At 42.8% G+C, this 16269-nt stretch overlaps 1 protein-coding gene across 2 annotated transcripts in view; it reads right to left on the bottom strand.

The window, feature by feature from the left end:
* ell2 (elongation factor for RNA polymerase II 2) overlaps window positions 1-16269 on the bottom strand; it is a 170388-nt gene that overhangs the window by 138818 nt on the left and 15301 nt on the right. For both annotated transcript variants that reach the window (XM_041186087.1, XM_041186088.1), the window contains exon 2: window positions 8892-8939. In XM_041186087.1, the coding sequence (XP_041042021.1) occupies window positions 8892-8939 (48 nt within the window). The remainder of the gene's footprint in view (window positions 1-8891; window positions 8940-16269) is intronic.

Below are 16269 nucleotides of genomic sequence, written 5' to 3'. Positions count from 1 at the left end.
TCAGAGCTTCTACAGATACGTAAAAAGGAGAGTAGGAAAATTAAGTGGTGATCCCCTTGACAGAAGAACCTATAATGGGTAATAAGGAAATAGCAAAGAAATGAAACAAATATTTTTATATTTGTCGTCACATCGGGAGATATAAAACCATACCAGGAATAGTGGGGACCCACGGGTGTAATGAGAATGAGTAACTTAAAAGTGCTTTCTAATAGTAAAAATAAAGTACTGGAGAAATTAATGGGGCTAAATGCCAACAAATCCCCTGAGCTTGACAGCCCACATGCTGGGGTTGTAAGAGGTGGCTGCAGAGATAGAAGGTGTAGTAGTTGTGATCTCCTTTTGGAACAGTCCCAATGATTTGGAAGATAGCCAATGTAAAGAAAGGAGGGAGGCAATATAGCAGTTCTAGTTCCAGGTTTATCAGATTTGGAAGAACATCAGAACTGAGGACTTTTACGGTGTTAGAGAGTCTGGATTCTAGGCTCTGCAGTTAATCCTGACCATTGTGACTTTCCCTACCATTTGGAAAGGTGTCAGTTCAGCCTACTTCTATAATTTACAGAGGATGTAGAGAAAGAAAAACCAAATTTAGGTAAGAGTCATGACTCACTGGGGATAGTGCACTGTAATCTCAAGCCCCACTGTTCCCTGAGCCACAACAGATGTGAAAAGTTTGACTAACCTACCAGGTTGCCCCAATTCTACCTAACTGTTTAATTTAGGTTAACAGGATACGAGCACCAAGTTTGTAAACTTAATTAGTAAATAACTGTTTATTGAACAAACTGTTGTTAACCAGTGGCAAAATAAAGAATTATGAACTGTGCATTTTTAATTCTATACCATAACCTCTACCCCTTAAATCCCCCACACACACAAGACACGGATTTTAAGAGTGGGATGAAACAGTTCAATAGTACCAATCCAGAGTACAGGATTCGATGGGTGGATTTTGATCAGTCTTCTAAATTCCTTTCAGTTCTTGTTGATGACACAAGGTGGTCTTCCAGCACTTTCAGTATCTGAAACAAAAACAGAATTACTTGGAAAAACTCAGCAGGTCTGGCAGCATCGGCAGAGAAGAAAAGAGTTGACGTTTCGAGTCCTCATGACCCTTCAGTAGAACTTTCCAGGTCTGTCACTGACCTCATCTTCTCTGGAGATCTTCCTCCCACAGCTTCCAACCTGATAGTTGCCCAACCTCAGACGGCCCGCTTCTACCTCCTACCCAAAATCCACAAACAGAACTGTCCCGGTAGACCGATCGTGTCAGCTTGCTCCTGCCCCACGGAACTCATTTCTCGTTATCTTGACTCCCTTCTCTCTCCCCTTGTCAGTCCCTTCCCACCTACATCCGTGATTCCTCTGACACCTTACGTCACATCAACAATTTCCAGTTCCCTGGCCCCAACCGCTTCATCTTCACCATGGACGTCCAATCCCTCTACACCTCCATCTGAGGGCCCTTAGCTTCTTCCTCGAACAGAGGCCCGAATAATCCCCATCCACCGCTACTCTCCATCTGGCTGGACTTGTTCTCACACTGAACAATTTCTCTTTCAATCCTCTCACTTCCTCCAAATAAAAGATGTGGTTCTGGGTACCCGCATGTGCCCCAGCTATGCCTGTCTCTTTATGGGGTATGTGGAACATTCCTTGTTCCAGTCCTACTCCGGCCCCCTTCCACAACTCTTTCTCCGGTACATCGATAATTACTACGGTGCTGCTTCATGCTCTCATCGGGACTTGGAAAAATTTATTAATTTTGCTTCCAATCTCCACCCCTCCATCATTTTCACGTGGTCCATCTCTGACACTTCCCTTCCCTTCCTTGACCTCGCTGTCTCAATCTCTGGTGATAGACTGTCCACCAATATCCATTACAAGCCTACCGACTCCCACAGCTACCTCGACTACAGCTCCTCACACCGCGCTTCCTGTAAGGACTCCATCCCATTCTCTCAGTTCCTTCACCTCCGTCGCATCTGTTCTGATGATGCTACCTTCAAAAACAGTTCCTCTGACATGTCCTCCTTCTTCCTTAACCGAGGTTTTCCACCCACGGTCGTTGACAGGGCCCTCAACCGTGTCCAGCCCATCTCCCGTGCATCCGCCCTCACGCCTTCTCCTCCCTCCCAGAAACATAATAGGATCCCCCTTGTCCTCACTTATCACCCCACCAGCCTCCGCATTCAAAGGATCATCCTCCGCCATTTCCGCCAACTCCAGCATGATGCCACCACCAAACACATCTTCCCTTCACCCTCTCGGCGGTATTCCGGGACACCCTGGTCCACTCCTCCATCACCCCCTACTCCTCAACCCCCACCTATGGCACCTCCCCATGCCCACACAAAAGATACAACACCTGCCCCTTCACTTCCTCTCTCCTCACCGCCCAAGGGCCCAAACATTCCTTTCAAGTGAAGCAGCATTTCACTTGCATTTCCCCCAACTTAGTCTACTGCATTTGTTGCTCCCAATGCGGTCTCCTCTACATTGGAGAGACCAAACACAAACTGGGCAACCGCTTTGCAGAACACCTGCGGTCTGTCCGCAAGAATAACCCAAACCTCCCTGTCGCTTGCCATTTTAACACTCCACCCTGCTCCCTTGCCCACATGTCTGTCCTTGGCTTGCTGCATTGTTCCAGTGAAGACAAATGTAAACTGGAAGAACAGCACCTCATCTTCCGACTAGGCACTTTACAGCCTTCCCGACTGAATATTGAATTCAATAACTTTAGATCTTGAATTCCCTCCTCCATCCCCTCCCCTTTCTGTTTCTTCCCCCTTCCTTTTGCTTTTTCCAATAATTTATATAGATTTTTCTTTTCCCACCTATTTCCATTATTTTTAAATCTTTTATGCCCCCCACCCCCACTAGAGCTGTACCTTGAGTGCCCTACCATCCATTCTTAATTAGCACATTCGTTTGGATAATATCACCAACTTCAACACCTGTGTCTGTGACATCTTTTGATTATCTGCTCCTATCACTGCTTGCTTGTTCCTACAACCACACCACCCCCCTTCACTTCTCTCCCCTCACGTTAAACCAGCTTATATTTCACCCCTCTCTTTGGATTCACCCAGTTCTGTTGAAGGGTCATGAGGACTCGAAACGTCAACTCTTTTCTTCTCTGCCGATGCTGCCAGACCTGCTGAGTTTTTCCAGATAATTCTGTTTTTGTTTTAGATTTCCAGCACCTGCAGATTTTTGTTTTTATAACTTTCAGTATCTAGTTCACTAATTGAGGACTTGCTTTTCAATGTCTCTAACAGTGGTTTTGCCCTTTTCCTTTTTACAGGGGTTTCCTCAGAGAGAGGGCAGGTTATAGAGATATGAGGAGAAAAGGCCAGCTAGCTATTATTGTGGAATTACTGGAATCTTCCACACATAGGAGAAAGAGGTTTTAGGTGTTGTTCCTTTCAGGCTAGCAGCTATTCATCTGCACAGCCCTCACAAAAAACCTGGTCACCTGGTCAGGAGCCAATTAAAACGTTGTTGCCAGGCAACTCCCTTGGTCCAGTACTCCTTTCTGGCATCATCCTGTCTTTCATGGCACATTCTGTTCCAGGACTACAACATTGTATATATCTCTCTCATCCTGCTCCAGTGGACATGTCTTTCAAACTGCAGCCATTAGAATTTTAAACCACAGTCCAACAGAAAACAAGATATATCCTTTACACAACCAATGAATAAACCAACAATGTAAACACAACATTGAAAAGTAAAGTATAACTTTATCTTAGCATTTCTCCTTGGAGTGCCAATCCAAATTTTAACATAAAAAACATTTATACCATTCGTTATTAAATAGATATTATCCAGAAATGTCAGCAGTAAGATCTAAAATATTGAATTACCACAGAGATTGCAAACCTATTTAAGCATTTCAAGCAATGTTTCTTTTTAAAAATGGATTGTACTTGTAAATCAAAGTGATAGTCACTGCTGGTCAAATGATACTCAATAAATCAGCTTTTAACCAGAAGATCATAATATGGGACAGACTTTTCCACTAGTTCTTTTAATCTCTACCGTCTCAGAATGGAAAAATGACCATGATCTGCTCATGGAGAGGAATTAGCTTGTTACCAAGTCAGGCTTATACATAGCTGGTTAAAGGAAACAAGAAACTTGTTCAAGAAGGTCAAATTGCATCCAAGTTGGAGATTCAAACTTGTGACTAATACGCTGGCAGACACCAAATTAGCATATGGACTTTTTCAGTTCAACAAATTATAAGAGACATTCTTTACCGATTAATTAAATACTATTTGGACATAGGATTCAAGTACCACTAGATGAAAATAGTTGTGGACATTATAACATGCAAAAATTACTGATATAACTTGGCACAATATCACTTTACACAATTCCTACCCAGTGACTCCTATTGGAATTGGAGGTGTGTAAATATCAAGTGAAGACAGCATTAGGCTTAGATGGGATAGTTTCCTTCATTACTTAGCTTACCAACAGTGTGAAGGCACAAATACAGTAACTCGATCAACATACCAGACCATTAGCCTTCAGGAAGGCAAAATATACAACAGGAAGAAAATTAATGACGAGAGAAAAATAAACAGGACACAACTATTTATTTTAAAATACACCATCTTGAAAACATCAATGGGTTCAACAGATTAACCCAAAACAGATTTATAGAACTAAGCTATTTCATTTGGACTCTTAAAATTAAGTAAAAGACAACCCTAAAAAACAAAACACCGGAAGCTGAATGGTACTATCCTCTGCCGTAAATAGCAAAATAAGGGCAGCGTTCATAAAAATAATTAGACTACCAAGCCAGGACAGCAAAACAAATAATTAAACTTGCTTCTTCTACTGCACCACTGTGGGGAGGCAGTGGCGCAATGGTATTGTCACTGGACTATAGTGGTGCAGTGGAGATTCACCAGGATGTTGCCTGGGATGAAACATTTAAGTTATGAAGAGAGGTTGGATTGACTTGGGTTGTTTTTGTTGGAGCAGAGAAGACTGAGGGGCGGCCTGATCAAGGTGTACAAGATTATGAGGGGCATGGACAGGGTGGATAGGGAGCAGCTGTTCCCCTTAGTTGAAGGGTCATAAGTTCAAGGTGAGGGGCAGGAGGTTTAGGAAGGGGATGTGAGGAAAAACTTTTTTACCCAGAGGGTGGTGACGGTCTGGAATGCACTGCCTGGGAGGGTGGTGGAGGCAGGTTGCCTCACATCCTTTAAAAAGTACCTGGATGAGCACTTGGCACGTCATAACATCCAAGGATATGGGCCACGTGCTGGTAAATGGGATTAGGTAGGTAGGTCAGGTGTTTCTCATGTGTCGGTGCAGACTCGATGGGCCAAAGGGCCTCTTCTGCACTGTGATTCTGTGACTAGTAATCCAGAAACCTGCTCTGGGGCCTGGGCTTGAATGGTGAATTTTTAATTCAATAAAATTCTGGAATTAAAACTCTAACGATGACCATGAAATCATTGTCGATTGTCGTAAAAATCATTCTGGTTTGCTAACGTCCTTTAGGGAAGGAAATCTGCCATTCTTACTTGGTCTGGCTTACTTACGACGCCAGCCCCACAATAATGTGGTTGACTCTCAAATGCCCTCTGAAATGGTCTAGCAAGCCACTCAGTTGTATCAAGTCGCTACGAAGTCTATAAGGAATGAAATCAGACAGGCCACGCGGCATCGGGTTAGGCGCCAGAAACGAGAACAGTAAATTCAGCCCTGTTGACCCTGCAAAGTCCTCCTAACGTCCAGAGGCTTGTGCCAAAATTGGAAAAGCTGCCCCACAGACTAGCCAAGCAACAGCCTGACACAGTCATACTCATGGAATCGTACCTTATAGATAATGCCCCAGACACCACCATCACCACCCCTGGGTCTGTCCAGTCCCACCAGGACAGGCCCGACAGGCCCTGTATATAAGTCAGGAGGGAGTTGCCCTGGTAGTCCTCAGCATCGGCTCCAGACTCCATGAAGTCTCATGGCATTAGGCCAATTTTGGGCAAGCAAACCTTCTACTGACAAGGAAACCTTCTACCATGTACAGTCCCCCTTCAGCTGATGAATCAGTACTCCTCCATGTTGAACACCACTTGCAGGACGCACTGAGCGTGGCATGGCCACAGAATGTACTCTGGGTCTGTGGCAGGTGGTGAGTGAACCAAAAGGGAAAAACATGCTTGACCTTATCCTCACCAACCTGCCTGCTGCAGATGCATCTGTCCATGACACCATCAGCAGGAGTGACCAACGCACAATCCTTGTGGAGACAAAGTCCCCTCTTCACACTGAGGATAGCGTCCATACTTTTGTGTAGCATTACTACCAAGCTAAATGGGATAGGTTTCGAACATATCTAGCAACTCAAGAGTGGGCATCCATGAGGCAATGTGGGCCAGGAGTAGTTGCAGAATTGTACTCAACCACAATCTGAAACCTTGTGGCTCAGCACATCCCCCGATCTACTGTTACCACCAAGCCAGGGGATCAACCGTGGTTCAATGAAGAGTGCAGGAGGGCAGGCCAGGAGCAGCAGGAGGCATACCAAAAACTGAGGTGCCAACCTGGTGAAGCTACAACCCAGGACTACTTGCATGCCAAATAGCGTGCGATAGACAGAGCTGTGATTCTACAATCAATGGATCAGATCTAAGCTCTGCATTCCTGCCACATCCAGTCATGAATGGCGGTGGGCAATTAACTGACTCACAGGAGGAAGAAGGTCCACAAATATCGCCATCCTCAATGAGGGAGTTGGGGTGGGGTGGGAGGCAGCACATCAGTGCAAAAAGATAAGGCTGAAGCATTTGCAACAATTTTCAGTCAGAAATGCTGAGTGGATGATCCATCGCGGTGTCCCCCTGAGGACTCCAGCATTACAGATGCCAATCTTCATTCAATTTGATTCACTCCATGTGATATCAAGACACGACTGAAGGTACTGGATACTGCAAAGGTTATGCACTCTTATAATATTCCGGCAATACTACTGAAGACTTGTGCTCCAGGACTCTAGCCAAGCTGTTCCAGTACAGCACTGGCATTGACCCAGCTATGTGGAAAATAGCCCAGGTATGTCCTGGACACAAAAAGCAGGGCAAATCCAACCCAGCCAATTACCGCCCCATCAGTCTATTCTTGATCATCACTGAAGTGATGGAAGGGGTCATCAACAGTGCTATCAAACAGCATTTACTTAGAAATAATCTGCTTACTGACACTCAGTTCAGGTTCTGCCAGGATCACTCGGCTCCTGACCTCATTACAGCTTTGGTTCAAACAATGCCCAAAGAGCTGAGCTCCAGAGGTGAGGCGTGAGTAACTACCCTCGACATCAAGACACCAATTAACAGAGAGTCGCCATCAAGGAACCTTAGCAAAACTGAAGTCAATGGGAACAATGGAGACAACTCTCCACTAGTTGGACTCATACCTAGCACAAAGCAAGGTGGTTGTGGTTGTTGGAGGTCAATCATTTCAGTCTCAGGACATCACTGCAGGTGTTCCTCAGGGTAGTGTCTTTGGCCCAACCATCTTCAACTGCTTTATCGATGGCCTGCTTTCCATGATGAGGTCAGAAGTGGGGATTTTGCTGACGATTGCACAATGTTCATCACCATTCACCACCTGAACTGGACTAGCCATATAAGTACTTTGGCTACAAGTGCAGGTCAGAGGCTAGGAATTCTGCAGTGAGTAACTCACCTCCTGACTCCCCAAGGCACAGGTCAGAAATGTGATGGAATACTCTTCCACTTGCCTGGGTGAGTGCAGTGCCAACAACACTAAAGAAGCTGGACACCATCCAGGACAAAGCAGCCTGCTTGAATGGCACCCCATCCACTAACATTCTCTCCCCGCACCACTGACGCAGTGGCAGCAGTGTGTACCATCTAAAAGATACACTGCAGGATCTCACCAAGACTCCTTAAACAGCACCTTCCAAACCCACAACCACTACCATCTAGAAGGACAAGGGCAGAAGATGCATGGGAACACCACCATATGGAAGTTTACCTCCAAGCCATACGCCATCCTGACCTGGAAGTATATCACCGTTCCTTCACTGTTGCCAAGTCAAAATCCTGAAACACTCTCTCTCACAGCACTGTGGGTGAAACTACCCCACATGGACTGCAAAAGGTTCAAGAAGGCAGCTCACCACCACCTTCTCAAGGGCAATTAGAGATGGGCAATAAATGCTGGCCCCCAGCCAGCAATGCCCACATCCCATGAATGAATAATAAAGCATAGTTGATAGTTGCAAGTACTGATTTTAAGCCATGTTATAGTAATAGCAATATGGTAACACAAGTTAACAAATTTGCAAAAGGATCACAACTTTAGCTTGCCAATTGGGAGCATAATCAAACTTTTCTAGAGAGCTTGGCTCGGTCCTTGTAACTAAATTTGTAGGACACTGCTCAAATACCATACAGAAATTTTTAAACCGCATTCAAAGTTGCTGCTGACATCAGTATGGCCACTATATTGAGTTTGTAAGAACATCTTCATTTCAAATTCTTTGGAACTTTTATAACAGTTAGGTGACAAGTCAGCAATTATGGAGATGATGCTTCATCAAAAGGTACATGTGCTGATCTACTCCACTACGATCAAAAGGAAACTGAGCTAAAAATAAGTTATCTGTGACATCTGGTGAAGACTCACTGTAGTTTAATTCATTCAAGCAACAGTGTATAAACAAGGCAAAAATAATTGATAGTTTTGTCAGGTACCGCTTTGCTATCTATCAGAAAGCATTTGGGAATATTAGCTAATGCCAGAACAATCATGCAATGATCTCAAACTGCCAGCTAATTTTTTTTTTAAAAAAAGAGTTTGGTTATTTAAAACAAAATTATAAATTTCCTTACCCCCTGAAGTCCTTGGAACTGGATTGTTGGTTGGGGAATAGATGAATTCTGAAAAGAAAGCAAAATAATCAATTGCAAGATTGGAATTATTTGCTTCCATTTGTAAAGCACCACACATCTAATTGCAACTCCAAGTGCATGTGTTACAAACCAACAACAACGGGTGTTTTACAACACCTTTTCAATCAAAGTTTAACACTAAGCCACAAAGATATTAAGAAGGGGTGACAAGAGGCTTGGTCGAAGAGGTAGGTTTTAAGAGGAGGGGAAAGAGGCAAGGTCGCAGAGTTTAGGGAGGAATCTCAGAACTTGGGGTCCAGACATCTAAACACAACAGGCAATGGAAATAAGGGATGGGCAAGAGGCCAGAACTGGAGGAGTGCAGAGATCTGAGGATTGTGGGACTGGAGGAGGTTACACAGAGAGAGGGCCAAGAACATAGAGATTTATAAGAATGTTGACAAGACTTGAGAAATTTGGCTATGAGAAAAAATTGGATGGGCTGAAATTGTTTTTTTTGAAACAGAAGAGGCTAAGGGGAGTTAGAAAGCGAGGGTCCAAGAACTTAGTACCTCTACTAAGTATACATATCATATAACAATTGGTGGCATATGGTAGACATTCTTTACATGATCATATACATGAAACAGTTGGCATTTATTTTGCCACTACTACATTCAAGCCACTAATCTGCACAAAATAAATCTGACACCTTAAACCAGCCTACGAAAACTGCTTTCATTTATTTAACTGTTTCAATACTCAAATTTGTACTCCAACGAATAAGTAAAAATTGTGTTGCATATGTGCGTAAAGAGGGCACAAACAAATATAATCTCACAACGTGACAGAAGAAAAATGTATGCACATGCTTTAAAAATTGTATGAAGAAAGCACATTTGCTTCCATTGACCTCAGGCTTTTTAAACACTTCACATGCATCATTTTAAAAACTCACCATGTTTGCCTCAGCAATCACCCTGAGAAGGGTTCCACTATCATGTGAAAATTATTTTCTTATCCAGTTAGTCATGCCTATATTTAAGTCAGTTAGGAAGCAAATCTTCTAAAACTTGGTTACAAGCATTGGGCTTTGAAGATAAATGAAATACACCATATGTACACATTTCTTCTTGGCATAACCCATATTTTGACTTCGGTTTTTGTTTTATTTTGCCATGGGATGTTGGATAGTATTAAATGATGATGTGCCATATCAGCCCAAAGGTTACAGAATCACTAAAAGTACTGCAAAATAAAGTTCATTTTGTTCCTTTCTCATCAACCTAAGATATCATTAATGAATGCAATGCCAACAAGGTCAAATTTTTTCTCCTGCCACATTCCCTCTCTCCCTGCTCCCCACCCAAAATAGCTCCCAATGTCTTAATTGGCAAGACTGAACATTACAATAGGCTTTATTACTTCTGGAATGAGAAACAGCAAAATGGCATGATTTTGGCACAGTACTTGTTCCTTGTGCCAAAAAATTTGAAATCAGCAGCCTTGATTCTTCAGCAGCTCCTATCCCTTTCTACCCAAGCCTGCTCTAATTTATTCTAATCTCCACTCTTTCAAACATGCCCCTTCATTTATTCAACTATCAACTTACTCCTTGATTCTCCTGATTCATCAGAATTCTTGCATAAAACTGAGGCATACAATAAAAGGCAAAAAAAAATTTAGTGCAAAACTCAAACACTGCAAATCAGAAGGTGAGAAACAAGTTTAAATGAAATAAAAGTTTCTAATCACCTCAATTATCTTTGGGTAATACCACTGAAGATTCATTAAGGATGATTGCAATTGCACAATGGTCAGCACCATTAATGAACCATCAGATACTGAAGCAGTCCAAGTTAATATGCAGCAAGACCTGGACAACATTCAGCTTTGGGCTATTAAGTGGCAAGTAACATTTGTGCCACATAAGTGACAGGCAACAACTATCTTTTAACAAGTGAGAATCTAAGCATTTCCCTATGACATTCAATGGCATTACCATGACTGATTCCTCACTATCATCATCCTGGGGGTTACCATTCACCAGAAACTAAACTGAACCAACCATACTGTGGCTACAAGAGCAGGTCAGAGACTGGGAATTCTGCAGATGGCAACTCACCTCCCGATTCCCCAAAGCTTGCCCACCATCTCCATGGCACATGTCAGGAGTGTGACGGAATATTGCACATATATAAGCGATATTTCTAGTCAGAAGCCATTTCTTGCAATGGAAGCATGGTACGGTAGTTGGAGCTCCAGGCAAAATAGCAACATTCGGAGTTAATGTTAAATGTCTAATTTGACAGTCAGTCCTCATGATTACTCGAACAGAAATATTTCCTCTAATCCTAATCTAATTCACACCGAATAAAGGAAAAAATTCAGTTTAGCTAGTACGTTCATGGAAATGATTAATATAATTATCAGTGGCCATTAACCAAAAAAAAAAGTGGAATCATCATAACTGTAAACCATACATTTTAATTGTATTTTTAATGGAAGAATTCAAACACATGATTGATATTTCAGCTACAACTTCAAGAAAATAAAGCTAAGTATATACTGGCCTCAAAAACTGGGCCAACTGCCATTTAGAAATTAAGATATCTGAGCAGAACACTCTGTCCTTACAAAGTTAGACAAATGGTGAAGTCAAGCAAATAATTTCCATTGGTGACCTTTACATAATAGACTATGAAGAACCAACTGTTAACAGCTATAAACATCACAAAACATCTCAATTCATTTTTACACCTAGGTAGCTGGTGGTAAAAAATAATTGTCCAAGCCCACTATATTCAGAATTTCCTTTTATATTGGTGCAGGAAACTAATCAAGTACCATCACTGGGGGCTTCGTTTTTGTTTTGGAAATAAAGGCAACAGTCCACAACATCTGACAGCTATGCAAGTGAATTAGTTTAAAACAGGAGTGTTATTGTGTCAGTTTAAACATCATAAGATCATCTATTGCATTGGTCAACAGCTTATTTAGGATTTAGGCACCGACGTGGCAACATCACAAAAATTATCCTTTCAAAAATTCCATAATTTTAAACAGATCAAATAAGTGATTACCAATTAGTAGTTCAAAAAACAATGGAACTGTCTTGGCATTGCGAGTTAGATTACCAGGATTCAGAGCCCACAAATGGATAGGCCACAAAATGTACTTCAGATACTGCAAGTAGAGGGTCTTTTTGCTACCAAAGGTTTAGTGAAATTCTTGCACAATATCAGCATAAGGACATAAGAAATAGCAAGATTAGGCCATTTAGCCCCTCTAGCCTGCTCTGCCATTCAATAAGATCATGGTTTTCCTGACTGCCAATAACCCTTGGCTTCCTTGTCAATCAATAATCTGTCTAACTCTGCCTTAAATATATTCAGTGAGCCATATAGCCTCCACGATCTCTGGAAAAGAGAAACCCAATACTAATGGCCCTCAAGAGAAGAAATTCCTCATATCTGTCTTAAATGGGAGGTCCCTTATTTTTAAACTGTGCCTCCTAGATCTAGATTACCCCAGGGAGAGGAAAATCCTCTCAGCATCTACCCTATCAAACCCCTTGAAATCTTCTGCGTTTCAATAAGATCACCTCTATTTCATTTAAATTCCAATGAGTATAGGCCTAACTTGCTCAACCTTTCCTCATAAGGCAAACCCCCTCATCCCAGGAATCAGCCTAGCAAACTTTCTCTCATCTGGTTCCAATACAACTATGTCCCTCCTTAAGGAAAGTGACCAAAACTGTACACATTTCAGGTGTGGTCTCACCAATGCCCTGTACTGTTCTAGAAAGACCTCCCTACTTTTATAAAAGCAAACAGTTTTTATTTCAGATTTCTAGCATTTGCAAAGTGCTTCTGAAGAAGTCCTACAGGACTTGAAATGTTAACTCTGTTTCTCTCTCCACAGATGCTGCCAGGCCTTCTGAGTTTTAGCAACACTTGCCATTTTAATTCCCAACTTTCATACCCCATCTCCCTTACAAGAAAGGCCAACATTCTGTTTGCCTGCCTAATTACTTGTTGCGCCCACATGCTGACCTTGTGATTCATGCACAAGGACACCCAGATTCCTCTGTACTGCAGATTCTGTGGTCTCCCTCCATTTAAATAATATTCTGTTTTTCTATTCTTCCTGCCAAAGTGGATAACCTCTCAACTTTCCCCACATTATACCACATCTGCCAAATTTTTGCCCAATCTATCTAATATCCCTCTGCAGACTCTTTGTTTCTTCCTCACAATTTGCTTCCCTACCTATCTTCATCTCAGCAGAAAATCTGGTCACAAAACAGTTAGTCGCTTCATCCAAGACATTAATATAATCGTAAATAGTTGAGGCCTTAAGCACTGATCCCTGTGGAAATGCACTTGTTACAGTTAGTCATCCTGAAAATGATCCATTTATCCCAACTCTGTTTCTCCTTAGTTAGCCAGTTCTATACATTCTAATATTATCACCCCAAACTCAAACTCTTATCTTTTGTGCGGCACCACATCAAATGCCTTTTGGAAATCCAAATATACATCATTAACTGATTCCCCCTTTATCCACCCTGCTTGCTACATCCTCAAAACTGTAATAAATTTGTGAAACAGGCTTTTCCTTTCACAAAACCATGGCGACTCTGCCTGATAGTATTATGATGTTCTGAATGTCCTGCTACTACCTGTTTAATAAAAGATTCTAGTATTTTCCCCAATGACAGATGTTAGTTTCCTGCTTTCAGCTAATTTGCCTATCTCCCTCCATCCTTGAACCGAGGTGTTAAGTTTTCAGTTTTCCAATTTGCTGGGACTTCTCCAGAATTTAAGGAATTTTGGCAGATTACAATCAATGCATCCATTATCTCTGCAGCCACTTCTTGTAAGTCCTTAGGATGCAGGCCATCAGGTCCATAGGACTTGTCAAACTTAAATTTCATTCATTTCCCTAGTACTTTTTCCTCTAGGTGATAGTTATCATTTAAAGTACCTTCCTCCCTTTTGCCTCCTGATTTATAATTCTTGGAATTATACATCTTCACTGCTGTTAGGCCCAGAATAAATGAGACTTTAACCAGGCTTCTTTCAATAAACTCAGAATGATTGATTTATTATAAAATGAAACTTCTTGTTCAAAAGCAAGTTGCAAGAACTGGCTAACACAATTTATAATCTGGAAGTAACTCCAGAAAATTCTCCAGCACATACATACACACAAACAAAGGATAAAGAGATAGGGTCTCTGCACAGGTGAGTGGTTGAAGAAAAGACTTTACAAAACAAAGGGTAAAGTTTTCAGGGCTGACGCTGTTGATCTGGAGCTTCCTCATCTAAAGGCACATTGCTTGTTCCAATTGATGACTGGAGGTTCTCGACAGCAAAGCCAGATCAATCCTTCTCATCTCAGCCTTCAGGTTTCCAAAGACAGGCAAGATCCAATGAGATGAGGATTCCTAGCTGGATAGTTCAATTTTAGGGTACCCTTCATCACACTGTGTGGCACCTACCATGTACTAAATGGGATAAGTTTCAAACAGATCTAGCAACTCAAGACTGGGTATCCAAGATATGCTGTGGGCCATCAGCAGCAGCAGAACTGTGCTTAACTACAATCTGTAACCTTATGGCCTAGCATATCCCCACTCTACCATTACCATCAAACCATGGGAACAACCCTGGCTCAGTGAAGAGTGCAGGTGGACATGCCAAGAGCAGCACCAGGCATCCTAAAAATGAGGTGTCAACCTGGTGAAGCTACAGGACTATTTGCATGCCAAATAGCATAAGCAACAATTGATAGGCAGAGCTAAGTGATCCCACAACCAACGGGTCAGATCTAAGCTCTGCAGCCCTGCCACATCCAGTCGTGAATGGTGGTGGACAATTAAACAACACACTGGAGGAGGAAGCTCCACAATATCCCCATCCGCAATGATGGGGGAACCCAGCACATATGTGCAAAACACAAGGCTGAAGCATTTGCTATGATCTTCAGCCAGAAGCGCCAAGTGGATGATCCATCTTAGCCTCCTCTGGAGGTCCCCAGCATCACAGATGCTAGTCTTCAGCCAATTCAATTCACTCCACGTGATGTCAAGAAACGGCTAAAGGCACTGGATATTGCAAAGGCTATGGGCCATAGCAATATTACTTATGAATTGTGCTCCAAAACATGGCACTCCCCTAGCCAAGCTGTTCCAGTACAGCTACAACACTGGCATCTACCCAGCTATGTGGAAAATTGCCCACGTATGTCCTGTACACAAAAAGGACAAATCCAACCTGGCCAATCACCGTCCCATCAGTTTACTCTCAGTCATCAGTAAACTAATGGAAGGGAGCATCAATAGAGCTACCAAGTGGCATTTGCTTAGCAATAACCTGCTCACTGACACCACTGACATCAAGGAGCCCTAGCAAAATGGGAGACAATGGGAATCAGGGGAATACTCTCCACTGGTTGGAGTCCTACCTAGCACAAAGGAAGATGGTTGTTGGAGGTCAGTCATCTCAGCAAGAATTCCTCAGGGTAGTGTCCTCGGCCCAACCCTGTTCAGTTGCTTCATCAATGACCTTTCATCCATCATAAGGTCAGAAGTGGGGACGTTCGCACAATGTTCAGCACCATTCATGACTCTTCAGATACTGAAGCAGTCCATGTCCAAATGCAGCAAGACCAGTACAATATCCAGGCTTGGGCTGACAAGTGGCAAATAACATTCATGACACACAAGTGTAAGGCAATGACCATCTCCAACAAGAGAGCATCTAATCATTGCCCCTTGATGCTCACTGAATCCCCTATCAACATCCTGGGGGGTTACCATTGACCAAAAACTGAAGTGGACTAGCCATATAAATACTGTAGCTACAAGGGCACTTCAGAGGCTAGTAATTCTGTGATGAGTACCTCACCTGATTCCCCAAAGCCTGTCCACCATCTACAAGCCACAAATCTGGGAGTCTGATGGAATACTCCCCACTTGCCTCGATGAGTGCAGCTCCCACAACACTTGAGAAGGTTGACACCACATCCACAAACATTCCTCCACCACCAATGCACAGTAGCAGCAGTATGTGCCACCTACAAGATGCACTGCAGGAATTCACCAAGGCTCCTTAGACAGCACCTTCCAAACCCACGACTACAACCATCTAGAAGGACAAGGGCAGCAGATAGATGGGAAGACCACCACCTGGAAGTTCCCCTCAAGTCACACACCATCCTAACTTGGAAATATATCACTGCTCCTTCACTATCAATGGGTCAAAATCCTGGAACTCCCTTCCTAACAGCACTGTGGGTGTACATACACCACATGGGCTGCAGCAGTTCAAGGCAGCAGCTCACCATCACCTTCTCAAGGGCAACTGGGATG

The sequence above is a fragment of the Carcharodon carcharias genome, chromosome 4 (genome assembly GCF_017639515.1).
Source record: "Carcharodon carcharias isolate sCarCar2 chromosome 4, sCarCar2.pri, whole genome shotgun sequence".
Classification (NCBI taxonomy): Eukaryota; Metazoa; Chordata; class Chondrichthyes; order Lamniformes; family Lamnidae; genus Carcharodon; species Carcharodon carcharias.
Note: the sequence above shows the minus strand (reverse complement) of the source record. Positions and strands in the feature narration are given on the sequence as shown.